This window comes from Anthonomus grandis, chromosome 2 (assembly GCF_022605725.1).
Source record: "Anthonomus grandis grandis chromosome 2, icAntGran1.3, whole genome shotgun sequence".
NCBI lineage: Eukaryota > Metazoa > Arthropoda > Insecta > Coleoptera > Curculionidae > Anthonomus > Anthonomus grandis.
In genome coordinates, this window is record NC_065547.1 from 10,724,345 (window position 1) to 10,736,485 (window position 12,141).

The following is a 12,141-nucleotide window of genomic DNA, read 5'->3' on the forward strand; positions in this document are numbered from 1 at the left end:
TAAAATCTAAAACTATTTTTAAAGTCTATAAATAGTATAATTGAACTAATACAAATCATCATACTTGTCCGTAACCGATCAAATTTGTTCAGCAATTCTATCTACTATGAATCTTACAGCTTGCTTTTCCAACCTAAATCTAGCCCTAAATTCTTTATCATCCCAAATGTTCAAATGATCCAGTCTATCCCTGTACACCTGTGATGATACAGGAGATCTTTATGAACTGTTGTTGAACGCCCATTGTACAACCGGGCCTTAATCGTGTATACCATTTTGAAACATTGATTATTTAACTTTCTATCACGACGCGGCAACATTGTCACGTCATACGTCAAATGTCTAAAGACATTTGACGGTGACATAACCTCATAATAAAATCGATAATTTTTTGGTTATATTTTGAAAAACATATTCTTCAAATTAAGATGACCGACCCTATAGGCATAGATGGTTCCCTTTTAGAGGGCGGAGGACAAATTTTAAGAATAGCCCTAACCCTTAGCTGCATAAAAAAAATACCGATCCGGATTTACAACATTAGGGCAGGTCGTGGTAAACCGGGTTTAATGGAGCAACATTTAAAGGGCGTTGAACTGCTTAGAGACATCTGCGATGCCCAGGTTAAAGGGGCCACCATAGGATCTACTGAAATAACCTTCTGTCCCGCAGAAATCCGTGGTGGAACTTATAACGCCTTCATAAAGACTGCTGGCAGTATCAGTTTACTGTTACAAGTAGCTTTGCCCTGTTGCATCTTTGCAAAAAGTGATGTAATATTAAAGTTGCGCGGTGGCACCAATGCAGAAATGGCCCCTCAAGTGGATTATATGACCGAAGTATTTCGGCCAGTGCTAGAGAAGTTTGGGGCCACTTTTGACTTTGATTTAGTGAGAAGAGGGTATTTTCCTAAAGGTGGAGGTGAAGTTATAGTAACTATTCAGCCTGTAAAAGAATTACATGGGATTAAGCTTTTGAATCAAGGTAAAGTAATGTCTATACAGGGCTGGAGCTTTGTGGCAGGTGTAATACCGGCTTTTATAGCTGACAAAATAGCTGCAGGGGCCAAAAAAACATTATCACAAGTTTGCCGTAATGTTCATATAGAAAGCTATAAGGAGGACAAAGATATTGCTCCAGATAATGCATCTGGAATCATTTTGCAAGCCACCACAGACACAGGATGTATTTTAGGGGCAAGTGCTTTGGGGAAAAGAACTGAGAATGCAGAAGTAACTGGTGAACGAGCTGGGGAAATTTTATTAAAAAGTGTTTATGAAGGTGCATGTGTAGACGAACATTGTCAAGATCAAATTATTGTTTTTATGGCATTGGCTGTGGGACCTTCAAGTGTAAGGGTCGGTGAAATAACTCTTCATACTAAAACTGCCATTTTTGTTGTTGAACTATTATGTAAAGTAGAATTTAATATTGAAGCTTTAGAAGAAGGTGGAAATATTATACATTGTACTGGTCAGTAAAAGTTTTATTATTTTGAATTTGTGATATGTATATTTATTATAAGTAATATTAACATTTGGACACAAGATGCTTGTTTGTTTTATCATTTTAATACCATTATTTATATACTCATTCTTTATAGCATAATATATTTAATAGACATTTACCAAATGTGTTTCACTTGGTTATTAAACACAATAAATAGCCATAAAAAATTTGTTAGTTATCCATAATTGACTTATAATCAGTATTAAATACAAAAACTGAAATTATACACACACTGAAACACTGGTTCTTCATGATAAGATTAATTAAAATCATGCACATTACTTTAATAATTCCACACAGTTATCTGGTGCCAAACCGCTGCAATTTGATTGCAAAATCTCTTTAAATCTGTCATCAAAAGTTTTCAGAAAACTGCTCATATTTTCTCGAACTATTTTCATACATTCATCATAGGCAGTTTGTGAGGCATTTCCTGGTAGCAGTGTTTGACAGCCATCCAAAGTAATACTATTGTTTGCATAGTAATACATATTCTGGCTGTACATTTCATATCTGAAAATAAATAATTAAGTCAGAAAATGTTTTTTTATTGTCGAGTAAGTGTGTGCCAACTGCATGGAGTAGGTATACTTTTAAATGTAGATTAATAATTTATTTATTTAATTATTCATCTATTATTTTTAACAAGCAAGGCACTCTTACACAAGTCAGGAACTGTAAAATGTATACACATATATCTAAAAAATACAATAAAGCATATAACTTAAAATTAAAAATGGCCATTGGATACAACTTAAAATTGAAGCAAGGAAACAAGAGGTCAAAGTTGAACCAGATGTACTTCTCAATTGAGTGAAAAGTATTTTTAATTAAATGTTCAATTAGGTCCATCCTTGAAACATCCAATATACTTTACTAAAAGAATTATCAAAATTCTTTGAGCCTTTTTGAATACCTACTACTCAAAAGTGTCAGATAAGGTGAGTTTTTTTTAAATGCTAATTTTTTACTTCCTTATGTCCTCCTTTGTAAATTTGAATCTAACTGAAAAAGTTATTGACTTATAAGAATTCTTCATATATGAAATTGTTCCGGAGGAATTTTCGAAACTTTGAGTGAAATCCTTCAAAAAATTCCAGTAATATTTTTTTAATTATAATGGATGAAAGTTAAATTTTTGAGGAAAAAAGAGTTGTAGTATAATACATTTTTCACTTAAAGAATTATTTTATAGATAGAATTTATCCCAAATCCCTCTACACTCCTAAAATTAGCATAAAAATTTGTCAAGACGTTCTTGAGTAACAATCACTGGTGTCCTCATATTCCTGTTTTGGTCCTCCTAGGAGCATCCCTCGTATATCTGAGCCTAATTCAAAAAGTTCTCTAGCCACAGAAATTCTTTATCTATAAAAGTGTTTGTTGAGAATGTAAACTTTGAGTGAAAACCTCATAAGAATGTGATAATTATTAAACTATCTTTCATTTAAGTAAAATTTTTATCAAATTGATAACGCTTATTAAATATTTTACTTAAAATAATGTTTTATATATCAAGTCCATCTTTAAGATATTCCATACACTTTAATAAAAGAAGTATCAATATTCTTCATGTCGTTTTTGAATACTACTCAAAAGTGTTAGATATGGTAAAGGTTTTCTTTTTCTAATATTCCAATTGTGGACTTCTTTAGGTCCCTCCCTCTTAACCATTATGCTCCCGAGTCTACTTTTTTTAGAATTTTGAGACAAAACTTTACGCCAATGCTTATTATGACCTCATTAGAAATCCTAATTTTTTTCAGAAAAAAAAATCACATTTGATAAGATTTTAGGGACTCTCACGATTGTGTTGGATAGGAGTCAAAATGATACTGGCACAAATATGAAAAAAACGAAAAATACATTAAAAATGTTTATTTCTACGAAAATACATTACTTAACATGAAATGTTTTGAAGCAATTTTGGTTTTTTTGTAAACATTACACTTAATACATTTGATTCTTGATCTACTTTGACAGGATTCCAGGCGACAAGTGTTGGGATTTTTTTGATCCTCGTGTACTGGCCAATGATCAAACCCATCGAATCTTTTATCTTCACAAGGTAGAGGTGTATATCTTACCTTCTTGGCAGAAGGTTCTTCATTTTCATTCGTTTGAGCGTGTTCATAGTTTAGATTTCTTTTTTTTGTTCCACAAACCATAAATTCTCCTAATGCTAGTCGAAACTGCAAAAAATCTAAGATTTGCTTTGAGCTATATCCATTTTTTTTTACAGTCATTTCGATATTCCATCCACCTATTCACAATAGCTATGTCAAATAAGTGTAGAATGGTTTTAAATGTCCATTTTCGGGTTTTAAAGTATGTTCGATAAGCCTCAGTCATTTGATCACAAATATCAACTACGCTTATCTTTTCATTATAAACTTTAATTACATTTGGACAGGATACTTCTATATGTTTTTTTGTATTTTTATCTCATCTCTGAATAGTTTTTACTGGTTCTATTCCAAAAGCCGTAGATGCCATGACGACTGGTTTGTTATCTTTCCATTTTGTCAAACATACTTTCGTATCCTTTTTTACGTGCACTTCTGCGTCGCCTCTTTTCATAGTAGCATCTTTCTGAAATACACATCCTTTTACTCTGTTTATCATTATGGTTCCCGTTCCTTCCATTTATAATTCTTTTAATTTTTTATAATGGTATTGTGGAAAAATATCGGTGAAAAAAAAAGCTTCCAGGTGGCAAGGTTTATATTAAACGAAGAATAACTGATTGCCCTAAACCAAGTTGTTTATCTGGCAATGGCGTCAAGGAACCCTGGTATATTTCGAAGTTCAATATTGTACCACAAGACGTTGTAATGACAAAATTCTTAAGTCCAACCGGCCTTAACAGGACAGACGTATACATCGTCCTAAAAAGGGTATCATTTGCTCATCAATTGAAAAATAACCATTCTCTGGCCTGTGAATTTAAGACATCTTTGTCGAACTCGGTCTATCATTGATTGAAAATTCGTTCGAAGTTTATAAAATCTGTCACGCGCCATAACATTAGCTATCAGAGGTAATCGATATTTGATACTCCAGTAAAGGTGGATTCTAGGAAACTTGAAACATCCCATAATTGCATGCATACCAAAAAATTGCCTAATTTCTTCATCAGTCAATTTTGGAGTGATTTCCCTACCATGTTGTTGCAAGTAATACTGAGAAGTGAACGCTGCCCCCATTTCAAAAAACTCATCATTGAAATATCTACTAAAATAACCCCATGGACTCAAAACTGGCTCAGGTTTATGGTTATCAAACAAAATAGGGATTTCTTTGCCTTCAAATGGCTGCTTTACCCATGTTGGAGCAGAATACTTTTTTTGGCTGGTACTAGGTCTAGGCGCGTCCTCGTCACTGCTGCTGCTGCTTTCGGACTCTTTATCTTCCGATAAAACGCGTTCCGGTGGAGCAAAAAATTCATCATCATTATCGCTTTCCACCTCGAAATCGGACTCAAGGTCATCAAGGAATTCATACACGTCATCTGGATTGGCTGCGAGCCTCTCCAAGTTCAATAATCTCTTGGATCCTAGAAAAAATCATAACTATTGAAAAACGGTACCGAATTTTTTTTGTATTGGTTGGCTCCCAGGCGTTACAATTGTGATGCAGCGACATAGTACGCACTTCTAAAAATGGCCGCAAAATATTTTGAAATATTTTTGAGCCTATTAGGGAAAATAATGCATTACTTAAATAATTTGACATTAAAAACACGGTTTAAATTAATTTTAGTTAAAACTTACCATTATTCGCCATCACAAATCACAAGAATTCGAAAAAGCAAAAAAAAACGGTAATTCATGCTCCTCTGCCGAAGTCAAAATGGCTACTAAATCCAGCCCGTGCGTTATAAGCATAAAGAGGTGCCTTGCACAATCGTGTCGTATCGTTTTGGACAGTTAAAATATCATTTTGATGTTTATATCCCATGTTAATAAGACTCACATAATTTTATTGTGACATGCTGGAGCGTAAGGGTTAAATGTGAGTCTCAGAAAGTTGTTGAGGAACTAGAACTCTTCATATATGAAATTGTTCTTTAGGTATTTTGCAAAGTTAACGTAAAAACCTCAAATAAATGCCTGGAATACTTTTTTTAATTATCATATATGAAAGTTACAATTTGTGTTGCAACGTCATTAGACTCGGCTTGACCAAAACTCTTGTAGTATGTTCACTTAAAGGCACATTTGGTTGATAGAATCTGTCTCAAGCAATCCCTCTACACTCTCTTAAGGGATTTTTATTTTTAAGTAACAATCATAAGTGTCCTCATATGCCTGGTCTATCACTCCTAAATCTTAGTCTCTGTCAAAAAGTTCTTTAGCCGTCGGAAAGCGTTCGTTTTAAGGTAGAAGGTCAAATAAATGAACTCATTAAAACGAATCATTTATTTGACCTGGTGACGTCTCTTCCACATTCGTTCCCCACCCGTTTGAGACGCATTACTGGCTTCATTTATAAATATATCATTTGCCACTGTTTTTATCAAGTCAAATTTTCCTTAGATACTCAACATACACTAGGTGGGGATATTTCTGCCTTAAAAAGGAAAATTTATCCCTCGAACTATTTTGATGACCGTGATTTTCTAGCTGTGTTAACCGATTTGGATTTTAACTCAAATGAACAAAGGTAGACATCAACAATGGCACAAAAAATGTGATAGACTGATGATATTCATATCAAAACGATACATATGATCTCAATTCTACTAGTCTCTACTACTGATCTGTAGACATGAAGTAAACTCAAGTCTGTTACAGAACGATAGCAGCATCACCCATTCCTAGCTGATTTGACTATCACCAACACTGGCTACATATAAAGATTTGGAAATATTTATGAAGACATTACCCAAGGAATCCCAACCCCTGGTGGCCGCCTTAATTGCAAATCAAATCCCAAAACTGGGGAAAAGCTCAACAACTCGACCCTTGTCTAGGTTAAATTTTAACAGTGATAATGTATTTATTAGGAATTGTTAAGCTGCTTAGAAAATATTTCAACCTAACAAGGAAGTTTATAGATTGAGATCGATAATATGATATATATCTGAAACTGACCATACTTAATCCCAGGAGCCTTAAAGTCTCAACTCACACACAACTCCTATAGGATCACACTTGGCTTATTCATGAGCAAATATACACATCCCCCCATGTGTTCTATCTGCTCTACATATAACGTAGAAATAAGATTCACTTATGTGCGACACTTTTCTCTATTTTAGATAGTGCTCATTGAGACAGAATTCTAATCATATGAATGGTTTTAGGGAATATCTCCAATGGTACCTTTGAACGTACGATGTTTGGAATAGTAAGAAAGCTCTGAAAGATATCCAACTTTTTAAAAACTTGTTTAGGAAGAATATTATTAATTTAGCACGTCATGCTTGGAAAGTGCAAGTACACTTCATAGACATTTTTCCTACATAGGTGTCCTTCAGTTAAATTAAAAGTTTGTGGGAGATTTTTTGAATACATACCGAACATCCCAAACTATAGTTCCATTGGAATTAATGGTACATTCCGTCAAAGGTTCTTCTAGATCACTACATTCGATTCCTTGGATGGTATGATTTGGTGTTAAATTGCTTAGTCCAGTGTAATCTAGCAGATCTAACAATAGTTTCTGAACCTCCGGATTGTCTGTTTCGTTAAATGATGATAGTATAAAGGGCTGATAAAATAATAAAATGTTATTGTTGTGAAATTGTAATACATTTATGCATGGTGCATGGTACTTACTAAGGATATAACACAAAGGAACCAGCTTAATTTGTAAAAAGCCATTGCAGAAGTATTAAGGTGTTGCAATTTAATGCGAAAATGTATATGTGTGTGTGTGGTGGGAATCTATTATCTTATCATCTTTATGATACTGATTAGAAAATCTCGTTAATTACTCATTATATCAATATGGGATAATCAATTTATTGTTTATTTATCTATAGTAGTTGTCAAAAAAAAATCATGATTAGGTGGTTTTGATTTTTTTAAAAACTTTTAGATAATTTAACTACATTAAAACGTAATTTGATTTAATGAGTATAGATACCAAGTGCGGCTTTTTCTCCTTTTTTTTCACAGTACAATGAATCTGATAGAAGTGAACTTATGACGAGAACCTTGTGTCCAACAGAAAGGGGCTACACTATTTTAATTGTGTGATTTTTTTGTTTAAAGAGTGTCAAAAAATTATATTAATTTTTTCTTACAGTTTATTATTGACTGACTCTCCTGCTTTAACACTTATGGGCAAAGTTATTTTATTTAAATTATAATGTGTAAGACGGAAAAGGTTATATATTCAGAAAACCGTATCAACTCATCTTTCACTCCAAGAAACCACCTTGAGCACAGTTGCAACAACTTTAGGTGTTCACGACTGAAGAATCCAAGTGCCATTGGTCAGTTTACTAAATCTGCAGTTGCTTTCAAGAAAACTTTCATTGAACTGTGCAGCAACTGTGATATCAGAACCAATTGTTAATAAATAAATTAATAATAAAAAAGTTTATTTCAAAAAATAAAAAATGTTACAAAGTTATAGTTTAACAGGTAAATGAAATAAACAGATAAGACACTGAAGCAACATAGACGCCGCCACCTACCTACCATTTTAATACCTACTCTTATTTTTTTAAATACCCATGATCTCTAGGAAAAAACATAAGTATCATCTTATTTGAAGAATGACGCGTTATTGAAATCTTTATTTCCAACAAAAAGTGAAAGGAGAAATTTTTCTAGTATCAAAAATATTACAGTATAACATAATCCTATCTGATCTTGTTCAACGGTTTAGAATCAGGTCGTATCAGAAGCCTCTGACAAATCAAAATAAGTATGGTTGATATACTTATATAGATATCTTTATCTTCTCTGGGTTTTTTCTCGCAAAACATAAAGAAGTTGTACATCAGACCTCGTCTCTTTTACCGTTTTTACGATGATTGCCATGACTCATCAACAACATGATCCTCTTCATTACCTCAAGGTACTTTAAGTACTGAATATTTTTGGAGGTCTTAAGGCATTGCATTTAGCCATTGAATATTTTTTTTACCTCCAAAGAGTTGATAAATGGTTGTATATAAATTGATGGTTGTATACACTCATAAGGCCGATCATGTCTCAAATCAAAAGAATCCTTTTCACCAGTCTGAAGTGATTGAGGTAATTAAACTTTTTGAGATCTATAGGTATTGCGATCTAGGACACAACAAGGTTTTAGCTCCTTTCATTGAATCTTCTTGGGATCTTAAGACAGTTGATTCTATCCAAGTTTTTCTTAATGAAATTTTAAAGTTGATGATGGCCAACGAAAGCCGAAACCTCGCCTTCATTAAAACGAAATGAAACACGATCAATTAACTTCGTAAATGATTTATTTTCATCATTTTATCGATACAGTGGGTGTGTGTGTGTGTATAATACATTGATAGTTTTTGTTTTTTTTATTTGTTTTAAAATAATTTCGTAACAAGCAGGCCCATATTTATAATATATATATATACGCGAACTTCTCGGCCGTTGTTTGATATGTCAGCTGACCAAGTTCACAACCAATCACTTAATCACATTTTTTTTTTAACGGCAAATAATGATCGTTAGAATACTATAGATTTAGAACGAAATATACGGAGTGCCTTCAAATAACGTCAATCACTCTGTAATTCGGAAACTAAGAAAGATTTTACAAAATATAGTTTCCCAATGAATGGTGGAATACGCTCTTTGAGACACCCCGTATAAGAAGAAACTTTAGTATCTTAGAACTCATTATATACCGTTTTCTTTCAGGCGTGTCCAATTATAATAGTATAAAATAAGTTTAAGTAATTTTTTTTAAATTAAAATATACAGGGTGGTTTATCAACGATCCATGATGGCATATCTGAAGTTTGGTTTGTCATTGCTTCCCGCTGCTATAAGCTTTTAATTTTTTTATGTAGAAAAATAAATTTTGCAACACTGTATGCACATAGTAAGTTTCACCTTATTCCGACAATTTCACATTTTTCGATTATTAATAAATTTCAAATAAGCCACTCCCTTCATTTGGTAACGCCCTATAGTATTCGTCACGACACTCTATCACACAGACCTAAATAGCAGTACTTTAGTCCGGGCGTTTTATTAAAATAATTCATTTGTCGAGGCATGTATTTCCGTCTAGTGCGATTTCGAATTCGATATATTAATGTCGAGGTTAAAAATTTCGTTTAAGTACTAAACAAAAAGTAGTATTTGACAGGCAATCATAGTCATCATATATTTTTTTTACTTAAATAACATTTTCAATTTAATGAAATAAAATATTTGAAAAAGCCAACAAGTAATTTGTGTAGTAAGCTCCTGTTGGTAATCCCTTAGGATTTCCTCTTCTTTTTCCTTAAATTTTTTGGTTGCCCTGCCTGAAGAATCTAAAAAGCAGAAACGCCTATTCTCAGGTTCCATCATTGTATCTTTCTTTTTACACCAAAGTCATCCTTTTATCATTTAACTCTACGTGCTAACTTTCGTTACTTAGTTTTTCGAACTCTAACGAGCTGTGACTCATTAAATCGTAAATGGACTTCCTAGAATATTTTTAAAATTAATTTAGTGAAACTTTAAGAGTGATTCAGTGAAAACCGGGAGTCATTTTAATGAATCAGAATGATACAATAAATCATTTAGTAAATATAGAGTCACTACTTAGCCCACATTTTTAACGTCAACTTTGACGTTCTCTGACTTATTAAATCATGACTGAATTGCCTAAAATCATACTGCAATTAAATTTTTAATTTAACAGTATATGCAAAATTTCAAAAAACTTGACATTTAAAATTTGTAGGTTTTGTCGAACTAGAAGCCATGGATGCCTACACAATTGACTCTGCAATTGATAATTTTATAATAGAAGCATAACTTGATCGCATCAAATTCAAGAGACAAGGATATGATGTTCGGGAAAAAAAACCATAATCAAGTTTTGTACTTTTATTAGGTTAGTCACAAGTTTAGTTGTTAACTATTTGAATGAAATTTTGTAGTGGCATTTCAAAAACCGTAGTGGCATTTAAAGAGATCAGTAATTTTCATCGACATTCTTTCAAAAGAACAAAATATGTCCATAACGTACCTGCTTTCTGTGAAACAAGATGGTTGGACTTAAGTATTGCAATTTTTAAAAAACATTTTGTCAATATTTTTGATAAATTGAACGTACTATTTACAGAAGAGAACAGTGCAACTAAAACGACTGCCTTCTAGCTGTAATACATACAATTTTTATCATGTGTCTTTCTCTAATATCAATTGTCATGTTGTCAATAAATTGCAATTAAAGAGGCTAGACCTTCTTGGTTGCACAAAACCAATTCATAAAATTATTAAATTGGCAAAAGATAATCGAGAAAATTTAGGTATTAAAATAAAAGAATCTTTGACCGATTCCAACTTAATTAAGCAGAAAAGTTAGGATTGGGACCGCGAAGAGTTATAAATGTAAAACGTCAAGAACATCGCTCGAATATACTGCATCTGATGACGTTTACTTTCGGAAAATGCTCGTTTCTGATCCCTTAATTAGATTCATTCATTCATAGCTTCCCAAAGATAACTTTTCAGCATATTCTTTATTTCACTTCCATCCACCTAACATGTTTAAAGTTTTAATTAGCCTAACATGCATGAACTTTTTAGATGTTTCTAAAAGAGTCAGTGAACTTTTACCTGTCTTGGAAGCTTCACAGGAAAGGCCGAATTATGGTATTATGATTGGAAAGACAAAAATTCGAACACTGACGATGTTAAGAAGTTAGACTTGTGTGATATAGTCCGAGAAGCAACAGTGCTTTTTCTAGCTTCGAGGTCACTTCTACACGTTGCCATTGCATTACCTTCTACAAGATGTTCGTTCGAAAGGACATTCATTACAAATCGTTTGAATGGTAAATGGATAATTCTAACCGAGAATATGCTTTATTTGTTCATACTATACTATTTTTTTCAGGATTATTTATTGTACAGAGAAATGGTTAAGGAAAATGGAAAAGATTTAATGAAGATAGTATTAAACAGATTTGAGGAAGACCCACAGCGTTTGGCATTTGTATAAATATATAAAAACACTGTGTGTTTGGTTGATGTACACATAATGCTTATTGAATAAAATCCGAATTTGATATATTTTGGATGCAAAATAAGTTCGTACCTCTCTACTCGATTTAAAATAAATGATACCTGCCTACGCCTTTGCCCAAAACTATTATAAATCTTCCAGAGCCATTATAGAATATTCTTCGAATATTTAAAAATTCAATTTTTTGACATGAATGCCCGCACTATCAAGCCACTCCTTTTACAACATTTGGTAACGTTCCTATTATAGGTTAATGCACTCTATCACAAAGGTTTAAACGTTCGGCAACACTTTAGTCCGGGCGTTTTAATAAATTAATTCAGTTGTCGAGGCATGTTTTTTGTGACTACTTTTGTGACTTGTGTGTTGTATGGGTATCCGATTTTTTTTTAAGGGAAATAAGATTCTTAATAATTTTTGGATACAACTTTGAAGTGGACTGCATTTAATTTAGGAGAAGCC

At 32.8% G+C, this 12,141-nt stretch overlaps 1 protein-coding gene and 1 long non-coding RNA gene across 2 annotated transcripts; one reads left to right on the top strand and one right to left on the bottom strand.

Moving 5' to 3' along the window:
* The first annotated feature begins 362 nt into the window (after positions 1 to 362).
* Positions 363 to 1,632, top strand: LOC126750117 (RNA 3'-terminal phosphate cyclase). The gene has a single exon (XM_050459626.1). The coding sequence runs from the start codon at positions 429 to 431 to the stop codon at positions 1,479 to 1,481; it is 1,053 nt and encodes a 350-aa protein (XP_050315583.1). The 5' UTR covers positions 363 to 428; the 3' UTR covers positions 1,482 to 1,632.
* A 44-nt stretch (positions 1,633 to 1,676) lies between these two features.
* LOC126750118 (uncharacterized) lies at positions 1,677 to 7,458 on the bottom strand. The gene is made up of 3 exons (XR_007665628.1): positions 7,293 to 7,458; positions 7,031 to 7,224; positions 1,677 to 2,022 (listed from the first exon to the last, which is right to left on the bottom strand). It is a non-coding gene; the product is annotated as an uncharacterized LOC126750118 (long non-coding RNA).
* Between the last annotated feature and the right edge of the window lie 4,683 nt (positions 7,459 to 12,141).

Bases quoted from the DNA above. Each gene is read 5' to 3' on its own strand.
- LOC126750117 (XM_050459626.1), top strand. From the start codon at position 429: ATGACCGACCCTATAGGCATAGATGGTTCCCTTTTAGAGGGCGGAGGA.